The following is a 16,816-nucleotide window of genomic DNA, read 5'->3' as shown; positions in this document are numbered from 1 at the left end:
GATTCCAATTATTTTCTTCATTGTAAGAGCCATAATTCTGAAATATTGGCAAATAAAGAAAAACTACCTAAAATCCCATCAGCTTGACACAAGCACTTTAGTTACGTGGGTAGGTGTGTGAATCCCAGCGTCTGGTCAGATGGGCTACATGATAGCAGGGTCTGGTCTCTTATATCTGAGCTTACCTACACTTCCTGATTGATAGTCATGTCACAAAATCATGGCAGTTCTCACTTGTGCATGGGCCATGAATATGATATCCCAAATAAAGCTTCAAGTTGTAGAAGTAAAAATATACTCCCTTGGCTTATAGAGTATTTATTGCTTTTGTGGGCAGGACCTTGACTTATATCCATTATATTCTATATCCCCTAAGAGTATGGATTTGAGGTGTTGGAAGAGGTCATCAAAAAGACGTGACCGCTGGTTGACCCGCGAGCTGGACCCAGGCAATTGGAGGCTTCTCACTCCCTCCCCAGTCATGGAAATGTGTGTTCCACCTGCCTTCCCCACTCCCAGAAGCTGTCCCTGGGGTACAGCCTTGAGACAGAAATGTGGTGTTGGCCATCTGTCTGGTATACTCGACTGAATCCAGTTAGGACCTCTGTACAGACTTCTAAGATTTGGCAGACAGGCGTGGGGGTCTCCTTCTCTTGCAGGCATGCCTCACAATTTCCCTTGCTGATTAAAACTGCCACCTACCAATCTAGAATGGTTTGCTTCTGTCTTTAGTCTCTTCCTCTGCCCACATGGCCAATTTGCAAAGCAACATACAAGGCAAATATCAACTGCCTTCTCTTTTAATTTTTTTTTCAGAAAAGTCATCTTTTTAAAACATTTTAAGGGGCGCCTGGGTGGCGCAGTCAGTTAAGCGTCCGACTTCAGCCAGGTCACGATCTCGAGGTCCGTGAGTTCAAGCCCCGCGTCGGGCTCTGGGCTGATGGCTCAGAGCCTGGAGCCTGTTTCCGATTCTGTGTCTCCCTCTCTCTCTGCCCCTCCCCCGTTCATGCTCTGTCTCTCTCTGTCCCAAAAATAAATAAACGTCGAAAAAAAAAATTTAAAACATTTTAAGAAATAAATATTTCTGAAATGGAAATGATAGGCAAGGAAAGGAGAAATTGAGCAGGAAAGAGAAGAGATAAGATGTTGTAACTTCAGGGGCACCTGGGTGGCTCAGTCGGTTGGGCATCCGACTTCGGCTCAGGTCATGATCTCATGGTCCGTGGGTTCGAGCCCCATGTCGGGCTCTGTGCTGACAGCTCAGAGCCTGGAGCCTGCTTCGGATTCTGTGTCTCCCTCTCTCTCTGCCCCTTCCCCGCTCACACTCTGTCTCTGTCTCTCTCAAAAATAAACATAAAAAAAAAAAAAGATGTTGTAACTTCTGACACAACATGGCCTTGAGGGCCTAGAGGTCACTTCCAAGAGCGGGACAGGGTTAACCCTCTTAGTCTTCACTTAGCTGATCCAGGAGCTCCCAGATCTTGGCTGTAACTCATCTTCCAGTCCATTAGCTTTAAAAAAAAAAAAAACAAAACCTCCCTTTGTTTTTTCCTCCTTGATGATCCCGAGTTGTCAAAGTGAATTTGGGTGAATGAGGTGGAAATGGCATGTAAAATTGCTTTTAGCACAGCCCTGGAACCATAACAATACTGGATGGTTTTAGGGCTCCCCCCCAAAAAAAAAAAAAGTCTTGGTAAAGAAAAATCAGTTCTCAGGCACAGTGAATGAGATAAACACGCATGTTTACCTTAGCCAATTACAAAGAAGAAGGAAAGGCATCAGGCTTGTAAATTTTGGCCTAGAAAATGAAATCGCTTCAATATTCAGTTTCATTTTTACATTTCTTTAGATTCAGGTTACTCACGATGGTGCCTTTTGAAAGTCTGATTCGGCCAGCAGAGACTGTATAACTTTTCAAAGAGAAGAGTAAGCCTAGGTGGGCAGTAACTGGGGGGGGGGTACAGAGCTCAGCTCATGGCTCAGAGACCTCCACGCATGGCAGCTCTCCCTGACGGGACCAGCTGACCTGGCAGGAATGAGTAACTCCTTTTCCTGTGAAATTGAGACAAACAGGCCGGACTCCACAGTTTTTTGGGTTGTTTTTTTTTTTTTTTTTTCTGACTCTTCCAATGTTGGACTTCAATACCATGGATGAGGGTTCAAACAGCCAAGTTACATTAACAGTTGATTCAGCGGCCTTTTTTTCAGACCTGATCTCAGGTTTTTAACAGAACATCTCTCAGGCATATTTCTTGATGTGTATGTACCTCAACCCAGAAGGAATATCCAAAAGTGGTCCATTTATATCCTATTGAGCAAAGGAGAGAGACCAGATGCTGGACCTTAGCTGCCCAGCGTTAAAATGTTGGCAACCTCACTCACAAGCTGTGTGACCTTGGACATGTAATTTACCTACCCTCTGGACCCCACTTCCCACCTCTGTAAAAGGTGATACTACTAGAACCTAATTCTTGGTATTGTTTTGAGGATTCAATGGACTCAGACATGTTAACGCTGTTTTCAACACTGTCTGGCACATGGGGAGCCCTTTCTATGTAAGAGTTAGCTATCGTTAGAGACTGTAGAGTAAGAGAGAAAAGGAGAAAACTGTTGGGAATACTTTGGTCGGTAATCCGAATTCACCAACACCTACCTCTGTTCATTCTCTTTAGCGTTTCTTTTTATTTTGTGTGAGAACAAAGCAAAACACAAATGTCTAAAAACACGTGAATACTAAAGTGAAAATAGCAGAACATTTGAATATTTGGCCTCCGCTAGAGATGACCAGAATTATTCCTTCATTTGCGGGCCTGGTTCACTGTCCCAAGACCTGATTCTTTGATGTAGTCTATGTGTTGCCCAGCCAGCATCTACAACAGACGCCTTCCTGGCCGGTGTCCAATTCGCCCTGACAACACAACGTTACCATGGATGGCAATAGCCCAACCTAGAAGAGCCCAGTGGGGATCACAGACATTAACGGACAATGTGGAGACAAGGTGGTTAAATTCCGTGCTGGAAAACATTTGGAGCCCGCAGAAAGGGCACTTAACTCCAGCCATGAGGTTAGGTTATATAAAATTTGAGTTCTCTCAATTTAAGCAGTGGTTTCTTACCCATGACTCCAAAAGCACCTGCAGCAAAAGAATAAATAGACACACTGGGCTTCACCAAAATTAAAAACGTTTGTGCTTCAAAGGGCATCATCAAGAAAGAGAAAAGACAACACAGAGTGGGAGAAATTATTTGCAAATCAGGTATTGCATTTAGTATCTTGACTAATACGAAGCATATACAAAAATTTCAGGTGTCTACAAGACAATCCAGATTAGGATGTCTTTTAGGGAATCAAAAATGTTGAATGGTAGTTTAGAAGAGAAGATTAGGGCTTGAACTACTATATTTTGTATTTGTGCTATGGTAAAAGTAATGGGACTTAAGATTGTCCTGTTCAAATTACAAGAGGCCTATAGAGCCTTCGTAGAGGACGCAATAAATCCAAAGGTGACAAAAAATGCCAGCTGGATGCATGGACTATGTGGTGATCGGCACTCAGTATTTGCTGCCTTGAAGTTGAATGTACTTTATTACTTTAAGATTATATAAATGTGTTATAGGTAACAGTTCTTTAAAATTTAATTCCACCCACTCAGTCATTTTAAGTACATTTAATGACCTTAAATGTACTAATATAATTTTTTATTTTTTTACTGTACCAATATAAATATCATTTTAGATTTGATAAAAGTTACATAACAGACTTTTATATCAAGTGTCTATACACTGTGATAAAACCACCACTTTGGCAAATGAAGCACGCCAATGAAATTATATTGTGTGAATGTGATATCCTCTGAGCCAGGAAAGTACAGGAAGAGATGGGAAGGAACAAAACGCATAAAACACTAAACTGCTGGTATGCACATATTGGGCTACCTGGAATTTAACCTACTGATTTTATTTTCTAAACCACCAGTGTTAGACTTTCTGTCGGGTCTCATGTTTTATTCACACCATTTCTCACAGATCTCCGAAAGCTAAGGCTTGCCTATTCAGAACCAATCTGCCCCCTCTCCCAGCGGTTGACCTCTTGGCTTATTTTCCATCTTTTCAAACCCAGCAGTCTGTCCCATGAGCTGTAGAAGGTGGCAGATTCTGAGGCAGACAGGGACAGAAAGGCGTCTTCAACAGCACATGAAAAAGGCTTAGCCCCATTTCGGGAGAGGATCAGACTTGACAGAGCTTTGGAAATCCCCCCGACCAAGCCCTGGAATCGGCTCTTTATTCTACTCTAATATTTTAAAATCATTTGTCCTTACACTGAATAACATTCATCTGCTTCTTTCCTCATCAAAACAACATTTCAAATTCTGGAATTTACCAAGACCAACAACTCCATACTTTGCATTGTACCGTGGGATTTACTCTCCAGTGCAGCTTCAACTTTTATATGGTTGAGTTGGTACATAACTGTTGAATCTAACTTAATACTGCGAAATGAGAAAACAAAGGAAAAACGTAGAATTTTACACAAATGGGAATGGCATATATTCTCTTGATACTATAGTAAATTATACCCAACTGATATCTCGTTGTTTTTTTAAAGCTTTTTATTTTTTTAATTTTTTTGTTTTTTTATTTTTTTAACGTTTATTTATTTTGGAGACAGAGAGAGACAGAGCATGAACAGGGGAGGGGCAGAGAGAGAGGGAGACACAGAATCTGAAACAGGCTCCAGGCTCTGAGCTGTCAGCACAGAGCCCGACGCGGGGCTCGAACTCACGGACCATGAGATCATGACCTGAGCCGAAGCCGGATGCTTAACCGACCAAGCCACCCAGGTGCCCCTTTTTAATTATTTTTTTAATGTTTATTTTGGGGAGAGGCAGAGACAGAAGGAGACACAGAATCACAAGCAGGCTCCAGGCTCTGCACTGTCAGCACAGAGGCCAACACGGGTCTCGAACCCACGAACAGCGAGATCATGGCCTGAGCCCAAGTCAGACGCTCAACCAACTGAGCCACCCAGGTGCCCCGACCGACACCTCGTTTTTATTCTGGTCATGCTGGACATCTAGCTGTACCTGGGTGAAATTTCATAGCACCCTGTTTTATTGCACTCAAGGATCTCAAGCTCTCGTCACCGGCCTGTGGAGACCCGCCCAGCCATTCTGAGACTTTCACAAAACTGGAAGGGCCAGGAGCCTGGGGCAACTCTTGCACACTGGGAACAGAAGCCATGAGACAAGGATCCACTCTTCCATGTCCTAGGCAGGCAATTCTGAGAAGCACAGTCCTCAGCGGGGCTCCAGTGAGATAGAGCCCACTCGGTAACCAGCTCAGTAACATTCGCCAGAATTGGCTTTTCCTCCTGTTTCATTCTCCCCAGTTCCCAACTCCTGTTCTTTGGTACCACTTTTCAAAATAAGCCACAAAAATCAGGCACAAAAGACCCTTGCATCAGGCTCTAATTTCTGGCAGACTAAAATAAAACTTTTATAGCCACACGATGTACATACAAGCTAGGAAGATAAAAGACACGTAAGAAGAAAATTAAGAATGTGACACTAAGACCCACCGTTATTGAGCCGTAACTAGGGGCATATTTTAGGTGCATGGCCTTATTTGATGCTCAAAGCAGGTGGCCTAAGCTGTTAAGTGATGGAGTTGGGATTCAGGGCTAGGCAGTCAGACTCCAGAGTCCATGGTTTGATTACTAAGCTATACAAAGCAGCACCTGATGTGCCTCAGACAATAAGATTCTAGAAAAGAGTAGTCTGAGAAAGGAAGTAGCTTTGCATGGTCTGGAAAAACAGGCAGGACTTGAGAAGCATGGGTGGAGGGGCCCCAGTATGGGTGTACTATATTCCACTCGCCCTAACTAAAGTCATTCCATGCTGTGACACAAGTCTCAGCACAGATAATAATCTGCAGGTAGAATAGTGTGTCCCTTCTTACTATGAATATCTACATATGCTACTAGAATGGCTTAGAGTCGCTCCAAAGGAAGGGTTGGCATTTGGATTGTGCTGGGTGGGAAAGAAGGAATCCTCAGGTTCTAGGAGGAGTGGATTAGAAGCAGAAATGAGGACAAAGTGAGGCCGGCCCTGGTGGATTGGCCTGATCAGAGGACAAAGGGAGCCCCTATAATGAGAATTAGCACATTGAGCTATCAGAGGCAGAACTCGTTTCCAGTGGGAAGGGCCCCTCCAGGGGCTCGCAAGGACAGGCCTCGTGTCCTGGAGGCTGTTGGTCAGATACGGTCACTTTCAGACATTATTGATGCTTTCCTTCATAGACTATTTGGAAATGGTCCTCTATGAACTACGTTATCTATTGATCTGCAGAAGAAATAGCATTTGTCATGTTAGGGCCTAGTGAGTATAAAACTCTATCTTTGTTGAGTCTTGAGAGAGACAGAAGTAAGAAAATATTCAGCAACCTTAACCTTCAAATATATTTGACATTTGTAAGCATTTCATACCTTGGGAATGGTGGTCTACACCAATGGTCTGAGGTTTCCCCTTTGAGAGTTCATGTTTATTTTAGAACATGTTTAGTTTCTTGATTTAAGTGTTCTGTCTATCCTATTTTCCACTCCTATAGCCAGGGGAGGAGGCACAAAAGACTCAACAAGAAGATGATTCCCAAAGTCGCTCGAGAGTAAAGTTTCGTGATTCTGTACGAAAAATCAAGACTAAACCCCCGGTGAGAAAGCCTGTCTTTTTAAATCATGCATGCTTTAAATCATGTGTTTTGTTGGTCTGTTTGTATTTTTCAAATATATCCAATGAGAGATGTCCATATATATAGCCCGACACTTATTACCGTGGAGTATGCAAGAGAAAAGCATGAGAACTGATTCTTACTTTTAAAATGCTTAAATCTAGGGGCGCTTGGGGGGCTCAGTCGGTGAAGCATCTGACTCCTGATCTTGGCTCAGGCCATGATCTCACAGTTCGTGAGTTCAAGCCCCAAATCGGGCTCTGTGCTGACACCGCAGAGCCGGCTTGGGATTTCTCTCTCTCTCTCTCTCTCTCCCTCCCTCTGTCTGCCCCTCCCCTGCTCACATGCATTCTCTCTATCTCTCTCTCAAAAACAAATAAACTGTAAAAAATAATAAATAAATAAGTAAGTAAATAAATAAATAAATAAATAAATGCTTGAATCTAGCAGGAGAGATTAGAATACTGCCTGACTGGATGAAGAGGAGTACAGGGCAGGGTAGGAAATGTTAGCAGGAAGATTATTTGTTCAGCTCTGCAGTTGTACCAGCTTTCTTTATGGGGAAAAAAGGGGGTAGGAACTCAGGAGGAATCAAAACCGAAAAAGCACATTAAAAAAAAAAAAAAAGTTAACAAACCCCTGAATTGCTCCTAATTAAACAAAACTATCTCAACAGTGGCCTATAAAATAGTGAATCTACTTGTTTCTTTCTTTTTTTTTTTTTTTTGGCATCTTAATCATCTTTTCAAAAGCTTTTACTGCTGCAAATAAGATATTGATATGCTTATTAGAATGTTCGCTAGTTTATTAAAGAAAAGTAACTCGTGAAAGTATTAGAGGAAGCCACCAACTGCCTGCTGCACTTGTTAAAGTTTGTGACGGGTCATCTCGGACCTTCGACAAAGGTAACACGTTTGGGATGCCTCCAATGTGCCCGGTACCATTAGCATCAAGCCGCGGTGAACCGTCCGGCACTCACCTCGGCTTACGCAATCTGAAGTTCTATTACTCGCTGTTTCTCCATAGGTCCCACCTGGCTTCCCTTCTGCCGAAGAAGCCTATAACTTCTTCACTTTCAACTTTGATCCTGAACCGGAGGAATCAGAGGAAAAACCAAAAGCAAAAAATAGAGATGGAACTACCCAAGAGGAGGAGGAAGGAGAGGAAGAAGAGCCACCTGTGCAGGGAATCCACAAAACGGTATTTAATATTACGACGGTTATGAGGAGAGGGATGATGATGATGTTACTGACCACAATGGTGACACTGGTGATGGTGATGACATCTTCGCCAGGGAGTGGCTGAGGACAGACTTGTCACCACCACGCAGCTCATCCATGTCTTCATTGAAAGCAATGGGGATACGACATTGCCGTTACTTTCTTTAGCCGCTGATTTTACCCCACGGTTTGGGTAATAAGGACCTTGATTAAATCTGTCCATTTCTCTCTGGTGGAAAAAGAGAAAAGCCCAACCATGTGGCTTGCAGGTTCTTGTTGCTAGATCCACACAGTGTTAGTATTCATTTCATATGCAAATTGTTCACCTCTCCAAGGCACATGACGCCTGCTCTCTCTTCCCACAACCGTACAGGTGATCAGTTTTTTATGCCCCGTTCCACACCCGAGCTACAACTCAGATTCTATCACCGTGGGAGGTATATGTGAGGTGAAAGAAAACACACCATTAAAAAAAAAAATGGACAAAGGACTCGAATAGACATCTCTCCAAAGAAGATCTACAGATGGGCAATAAGTACATGAAAATATGTTTAACGTCACTAATCATTAGGGAACTGCAAATCTAAACCACAACGAGATACCATTTTACACAAATTAGAATGGCTATTATTTTTAAAAAATGAAAAGAACAAGTGTGGACAAGGATGTTAAGAAACTAGACCCTTGTGCATTGCTGATGGTGACGTGAAATGGAGCAGCTGCTGTGAAAACAGCCTGGTTATTCCTCAAAAATTTAAACATGGAATAATAAGGTCCCACAGTTCCACTTCTGGGTTTAGACCCAAAAGAATAGGAAGCAGGCACTCAAACAGATACTTGGACACTTATGCTGATAGAGGCATTGCTCACAATAGCCAAAAGGTGAAGGCAACCCAAGTGTCCATCAACAGATGAATGGATGAACAAACTGTGGTGTAGACATACAATGGAAAAGTCTTCAGCATTAAAACGGAAAGAAATTCAGCGTACCTGGTTGGCTCAGTCAGTAGAATGTGTGACTCTTGATCTCACAGTCGTGAGTTTGAGCATGATGTTGGACATAAGGAAGGAAGGAAGGAAGGAAGGAAGGAAGGAAGGAAGGAAGAAAAGGGAGGGAGGGAAGAAGGAAGGAAGGAAGCAGGGAAGGAAGGAAGGAAGGAAGGAAGGAAGAAAAGGAAGGAAGGAAGGAAGGAAGGAAGGAAGAAAAGGAAGGAAGGAAGAAAAGGAAGGAAGGAAGGAAGGAAGGAAGAAAAGGAAGGAAGGAAGGAAGGAAGGAAGGAAGGAAGGAAGGAAGGAAGGAAGAAAAGGGAGAAGAAAGAAAGAAAGAAAGAAAGAAAGAAAGAAAGAAAGAAAGAAAAAGGAAGGAAGGAAGGAAGGAAGGAAGGAAGGAAGGAAGGAAGGAAGGAAGGAAGGAAGGAAAAGATTTGGAGGCACCTGGATGGTTTAGTGATTTAAGTGTTTGACTTCAGCCCAGGTCATGATCTCACAGTTCATGAGTTCGAGCCCCGCGTTGGGCTCTGTGCTAACAAAGCAGAGTCTGCTTCAGATCCTCTGTCTCCCTCTCTCTCTGCTCCTCCCTGCCCCCTCTCATAAATAAACAAACATTCAAAAAAAAGATTTAGTTTTTTAACAAAAAGATTTGGATATGCCAATTATATCTCAATAAAACTAAAAAAAAAATTTTAATATGAAATTTATTGCTAAATTGGTTTCCATACAACACCCAGTGCTAATCCCAACAAGTGCCCTCCTCAATACCCCTCACCCACCCTCCCATCCCTCCCATCCCCCATCAACTCTCAGTTTGTTCTCAGTTTTAAGAGTCTCTTATTGTTTGGCTCACTCCCTCTCTAACCTCTTTTTTTCTTTTCCTTCCCCTCCCTCATGGTCTTCTGTTAAGTTTCTCAGGATCCACATAAGACAGAAACCGTATCTGTCTTTCTCTGTATGACTTATTTCACTTAGCATAACACTCTCCAGTTCCATCCACGTTGCTACAAAGGGCCAGATTTCATTCTTTCTCATTGCCATGTAGTATTCCATTGTGTATAGAAACCACAATTTCTTTATCCATTCATCAGTTGATGGACATTTAGGCTCTTTCCATAATTTGGCTATTGTTGAAAGTGCTGCTATAAACATTGGGGTATAAGTGCCCCTATGCATCAGCACTCCTGTATCCCTTGGGTAAATTCCTAGCAGTGCTATTGCTGGGTCATAGGGTAGATCTATTTTTAATTTTTTGAGGCACCTCCACACTGTTTTCCAGAGTGGCTGCACCAGTTTACATTCCCACCAACAGTGCAAGAGGGTTCCGTTTTTTCTCCACATCCTCTCCAGCATCTATAGTCTCCTGATTTGTTCATTTTGGCCACTCTGACTGGCATGAGGTGATATCTCACTGTGGTTTTGATTTGTATTTCCCTGAGGAGGAGCGACGTTGAGCATCTTTTCATGTGCCTGTTGGCCATCTGGATGCCTTCTTTGGGCAAGTGTCTATTCATGTTTTCTGCCCATTTCTTCACTGGATTATTTGTTTTTCAGTTGTGAAGTTTGGTGAGCTCTTTATAGATTTTGGATACTAGCCCTTTGTCTGATATGTCATTTGCAAATATCTTTTCCCATTCTGTTGGTTGCCTTTTAGTTTTGTTTTAAAAAGGAAATTCTATTTTTAAAAAGGAAACCCTGATAGATACAGAAAAAAACATTTGAGAAAATTCCATTTTTTTGGGTGGGGAGGGGAGACATTATAAAGCCTTTTTAATAAATACATACATACATACATACATACATAAAAAGTTTTAAAAAGGAAATCCTAACAGATACAGGAAAAACATTTGACAAAATTCCTTTGGGGTGGGGGGACATTCTAAAACCTTTACTTAGCATCAGGTAGATTATTTCATTATAACACTTAACTTCAAGACAGCAATTTTTTTTTCTTTTTCTTTTTTTTTATTTTTATTTTTTTATTTTTTTTATTTTTTTCAATATATGAAGTTTATTGTCAAATTGGTTTCCATACAACACCCAGTGCTCATCCCAAAAGGTGCCCTCCTCAATACCCATCACCCACCCTCCCCTCCCTCCCACCCCCCATCAACCCTCAGTTTGTTCTCAGTTTTTAACAGTCTCTTATGCTTTGGCTGTCTCCCACTCTAACCTCTTTTTTTTTTCCTTCCCCTCCCCCATGGGTTTCTGTTAAGTTTCTCAGGATCCACATAAGAGTGAAACCATATGGTATCTGTCTTTCTCTGTATGGCTTATTTCACTTAGCATAACACTCTCCAGTTCCATCCACGTTGCTACAAAGGGCCAGATTTCATTCTTTCTCATTGCCACGTAGTACTCCATTATGTATAGAAACCACAATTTCTTTATCCATTCATCAGTTGATGGACATTTAGGCTCTTTCCATAATTTGGCTATTGTTGAGAGTGCTGCTATAAACATTGGGGTACAAGTGACCCTATGCATCAGTACTCCTGTATCCCTTGGGTAAATTCCTAGCAGTGTTACTGCTGGGTCATCAGGTAGATCTATTTTTAATTTTTTGAGGAACCTCCACAGTGTTTTCCAGAGTGGCTGCACCAGTTTGCATTCCCACCAACAGTGCAAGAGGGTTCCGTTTTTTCTCCACATCCTCTCCAGCATCTATAGTCTCCTGATTTGTTCATTTTGGCCACTCTGACTGGCGTGAGGTGATATCTGAGTGTGGTTTTGATTTGTATTTCCCTGAGGAGGAGCGACGTTGAGCATCTTTTCATGTGCCTGTTGGCCATCTGGATGTCTTCTTTGGGCAAGTGTCTATTCATGTTTTCTGCCCGTTTCTTCACTGGATTATTTGTTTCTCAGTTGTGGAGTTTGGTGGGCTCTTTATAGATTTTGGATACTAGCCCTTTGTCTGATATGTCATTTGCAAATATCTTTTCCCATTCTGTTGGTTGCCTTTTAGTTTTGTTTTAAAAAGGAAATTCTATTTTTAAAAAGGAAACCCTGATAGATACAGAAAAAAACATTTGAGAAAATTCCATTTTTTTGGGTGGGGAGGGGAGACATTATAAAGCCTTTTTAATAAATAAATAAATACATACATACATACATAAAAATTTTTAAAAAGGAAATCCTAGGGGCGCCTGGGTGGCTTGGTCGGTTAAGCGTCCGACTTCGGCTCAGGTCATGATCTCAGGGTCTGTGAGTTCGAGCCCCACGTCAGGCTCTGTGCTGACAGCTCAGAGCCTGGAGCCTGTTTTAGATTCTGTGTTTCCCTCTCTCTCTGCCCCTCCCCTGTTCATGCTCTGTCTCTCTCTGTCTCAAAAATAAATAAACGTTTAAAAAAAATTTAAAAATAAATAAATAAATAAAAAGGAAATCCTAACAGATACAAGAAAAACATTTGACAAAATTCCTTTGGGGTGGGGGTACATTCTAAAACCTTTATTTAGCATCAGGTAGATTATTTCATTATAACACTTGTTAACTTCAAGACAGCAATTAAAATAATTTAGTGGCAGCTATCTAAAGACCCTTGGAGCAAGATGTCTGCCTACCGTTGGGTGGAAAAGTACCGTAAGATTAACATCCTCCAATAAAGCAGCAAAGCCATACAGTAAGTCTCCATACACATTTTAAGTATATGGGTGCCTTGCAGACTTGAAATGCACATATAGTTTGGTACTTAATATCTGATACATGAGTGCAACTTAATGTCTCTGGTGGCATTTGCCGCAAAAGTTGAAGCGTTTAGAAATGTTTGTCGATGGGGCGCCTGGGTGGCTCAGTCGGTTAAGCGGCCGACTTCAGCTCAGGTCACCATCTCGCGGTCCGTGAGTTCGAGCCCCGCGTCGGGCTCTGGGCTGATGGCTCAGAGCCTGGAGCCTGCTTCCGATTCTGTGTCTCCCTCTCTCTCTGCCCCTCCCCCATTCATGCTCTGTCTCTCTCTGTCTCAAAAATAAATAAAACGTTAAAAAAAATTTTTTTTTTAAAAAGAAATGTTTGTCGTTATGTAATGATGGTGATTAGAATCTATTTCTAGGGCATTTTGATGAATTGCTACATTTCATACAAATTTTTAATTCAAACACCTTTTAATTCTAAGGACCTTGATTACAGAAAATTGTAAGAGTAAATTTAGAGCACGAGGTACCTTTTCCAGTTGAATTCTTTGGAATTTCCAAATCAGGAGCACCTATTCTGATTATTCTGGTGTGTTTTTTGTTTTTGTTTTTGTTTCTTTTTGAAAGTGGGAAGGAGTAAAATTGAGAGGATTAGTATGAAGGAAAGCTGTCTTTTTTTTTTTTTTGGAGGGAAATAGCTTTTATTTAGAATAATTTTATATTTCCAAAAGAATTACAGAAATGTTACTCAGTTTCCATACACCCTTCACCCAGCTTCCCCAAATATAAACAAATTACTGCCATAAACTATTAAAACCAGGAGATTAATATTGATAAAAATACCTTAATCTACAAACCTCATTCAAATTTTCACATTTGTCTTTTTGTGGTCCAGGATCCTATGTTGCTTTGAGGCTTCATATCTCCTTGGTCTCCACCCATCTGGGAAAGTTCCTCAGTCTGTCTTTATCCTTCTTGACGTTGACAAGTTTCAAGAATACTAGCTGGTTATTTTAAATAAGTCTCTCAACTTGAGTTTGTCTGGTATTTTCTCATGATTTAGACTCAAATTACACGTTAAGAAAAATATTTATTTATTTATTTATTTATTTATTTATTTATTTATTATTTGATTTACTTTTATTTTTTAGATTTACATCCAAATTAGTTAGCATATAGTGCAACAATGATTTCAGGAGTAGATTCCTTACTACCCCTTACCCATTTAGCCCATCCCCCCTCCCACAACCCCTCCAGTAACCCTTAGTTTGTTCTCCATATTTATGAATCTTTTCTGTTTTGTCCCCCTCCCTGTTTTTATATTATTTTTGTTTCCCTTCCCTTATGTTCATCTGCTTTGTCTCTTAAAGTCCTCATATAATTTTTGTCTTTCTCTGACTGACTAATTTCACTTAGCATAATACCCTCCAGTTCCATCCATGTAGTTGCAAATGGCAAGATTTCATTCTTATTGATTGCTGAGTTATACTCCGTTGTATATATATACCACATCTTCTTTATCCATTCATCCATCGATGGACATTTAGGCTCTAGGAAAGCTGTCTTTTTAACATAGTCTTTGCAAAATGGCATAATCCTCTCTACATTTGAGTGCATAAACATTGTATAGAAGAGGTCTAAACACTTCAAAGTTACATCTAAAACATTCATGATAAAAACTCATAAATTAAGCATAGAAGGAATGTACCTCAATGTAATAAAGGCCATCTATGACAAGCCCTCAGCTAACATCATACTCAATGGTGAAAAGTTGAAAGCTTTTCCTCTAAGATGAGGAGCAAGATGATGCTGCCCACTCTTACCTTTCCTATTCAACATAGTACTAGAAGGCTAGCTAGAGCCATCAGGCAAGAAAAAGAAATAAAAAGTATCCAAATTGGAAAAAAAAAAGTAAAATTGTCTCTACTTGCAGATGCTATGATTTTTTTTCTTAATTTTTTTAATGTTTATTTATTTTTGAAGAAAAGAGAGATAGAGCATGAGCAAGGGAGGGGCAGAGAGAGAGAGGGAGACACAGAATCTGAAATGGGCTCCAGGCTCTGAGCTGTCAGCACAAAGCCCAATGTGGGGCTTGAACTCACGACCCGCAAGATCATGACCTGAATTGAAGTTGGAAGCTTAACCGACTGAGCCACCCAGGCGCCCTACAGACGTAATCCTGACGACTCAACCAAAAAATTGGTAGACCTAATCAATGAATTTAGTGAAGTTGCAACATACAAAGTTAACATACAAAAATCAGTAGTGTTTCTTTACAGTAGCCATAAGTTTCCTGAAAAAGAAATAAAGAAATTGATCCCATTTACAATAGTATCAAGAACACTAAAACACTTAGGAATAAATTTAACTAAGCAAGTGAAAGACCTGTACTCTGAAAAGTATGACAGTGATGAAAGGAATCAAAGACACAAACAAATGTAAAGCTATCACATATTCATGGATTGGGAGAGTTAATATTATTAAAATGCGACTACTACCAAAAGCCATCTGTAGATTCAATACAATCTCTAGAAAGGTTTCAATGACACTTGCTACAGAAGTAGAAAAAAACACTCCTAAAGTTTATGTGGAGCCACAAAAGATGCAAAAAGCCAAAGTAATCCTGAGAAGGAAGAACAAAACAGGAGGCATCACTCTTTGATTTCAAGCCATATTATAAAGCTTATAGTCATCAAAACAGCATGGTACTGACGTTAAAAACAGACAAATAGGTCAATGGAACAGAATGGACAGTACAGAAATAAACCCAAGCATATATGGTCAACTAATATTTGACAAGGGAGAGATGCCTGGGTGGCTCAGTCTGTTGAGCATCAGACTTTGAGTCAGGTCATGATCTCACAGTTTGTGGGATCGAGCCCCATGTCAGGCTGTGTGCTGACAGCTCGAAGCCTGGAGCCTGCTTTGGATTCTGTGTCTCCTTCTTTCTCTCCCTTCCCCCACTCATGCTGTCTTTCTCTCTCTCAAAAATAAACAAACATTGAAAACAAAATTTTTTTTTTAATTTGACAAGGGAGCCAAGAATACTCAGTGAAGAAAAGACAGTCTCTTCAATAAATGGTGCTAGGATAATTAGATATTCACATGTAAAAGAATGAAAGTGGACCCATATCTCAAAATGGATTAAAGGCTTAAATGTAAGACCCAAAACCACGAAACTCCTAGGAAAAAAAAAAAATACAAAAAAAGCTCCTTGACATGGGGGCTGATAGTGAGTTTTTGGAAATGATACCAAAACACAAGCAACAGAATCAAAATGGAATTTTTTACGTAGGCTTACAGAAGCTTGTTCCATACTAATTGGTTTACAAATCAGTATTCAGCTTGTTCTGACTCTGGATGTCTCTGGAGGTTGCAGACGAGGCCAAGAACGCAATCGTTTGGAAGCTTGACTAAGCAGGAGGGTTTGCTCCCAAGGTGGTTTATTCTTCTGCCCGGCAAGAGCTGCTGGCGGGAAGCCTCAGTTCAGAGGCTCCCCACAAAGCTGCTTGAGTGTCCTCATGACACGACAGCAGATTTCCCCCAAAGCACGTATCCGGGAGGAAACAAGGAGGAAGCCACGGTGCCCTTTCCTGACCTAGAGCCAGAAGCTACATACCTATACTCGTAATCCTGCTCTTGGAAGGAAGTCATTGAGTGCAGCCCCCCCAGAACGGGAGGAGAACCAGGGTCCGCTTCTGGAAGGCAGGACTGGCAACAGATTTGTAGGCTTCTGAAATCATGACACTTCTCTCCAAAAGCCACCTCTCCTCTCTTTTGCGTGTTTCTCCCCTGGAATCGACGTGTTCCTAAAACTGCCCTTTGAAATCGTGTGCAGGGTGAGGCCCCGTCCCCGTACTCCATGCGCGCTCTTGTCTGCTCAGACCCTTCCTCAGTATTTTTATGCTCAAGGTGGATTTAGTCTTTCTGGCAGAGGTTGTGGATTATTTGTAGCTCTCCTTTTCTGTCTTCTCTGCCGTATTTCTCAGTCTGTCTCTGCTCACCGCGAAGCAGAAGAGGGGCACAAGCGAGAAACGTCACACACTGAAATTAGGGCACTTTTTTCTTTTTTTACTTTTTTGACGATTTTGGAATTCTCTGTCTTCAAGTCGCGCTGAGAGCTTGGTCACCACGTACATTCACTTCCCCTTCTCATTGTTGTGTATATTTGGGAAGAAATATTAAGAGGCAGGTAACCAGGCAACCACCTGTGCAAATCTCCACGGGATTTTAAAAGATGTTGCTTAGGGGGCG

At 41.3% G+C, this 16,816-nt stretch overlaps 1 protein-coding gene across 14 annotated transcripts in view; it reads left to right on the top strand.

Annotated features, from left to right (window-relative positions):
* Positions 1 to 16,816, top strand: part of CC2D2A (coiled-coil and C2 domain containing 2A) — a 151,292-nt gene that overhangs the window by 32,200 nt on the left and 102,276 nt on the right. For all 14 annotated transcript variants that reach the window (XM_045474508.1, XM_045474506.1, XM_045474503.1 and 11 more), the window contains 2 exons: positions 6,607 to 6,708; positions 7,753 to 7,926. In XM_045474508.1, coding sequence (XP_045330464.1) covers positions 6,607 to 6,708; positions 7,753 to 7,926 — 276 coding nt within the window. The remainder of the gene's footprint in view (positions 1 to 6,606; positions 6,709 to 7,752; positions 7,927 to 16,816) is intronic.

Source organism: Leopardus geoffroyi, chromosome B1, assembly GCF_018350155.1.
Source record: "Leopardus geoffroyi isolate Oge1 chromosome B1, O.geoffroyi_Oge1_pat1.0, whole genome shotgun sequence".
Taxonomy (NCBI): domain Eukaryota; kingdom Metazoa; phylum Chordata; class Mammalia; order Carnivora; family Felidae; genus Leopardus; species Leopardus geoffroyi.
This window is presented reverse-complemented; position numbering and strand designations above follow the sequence as displayed.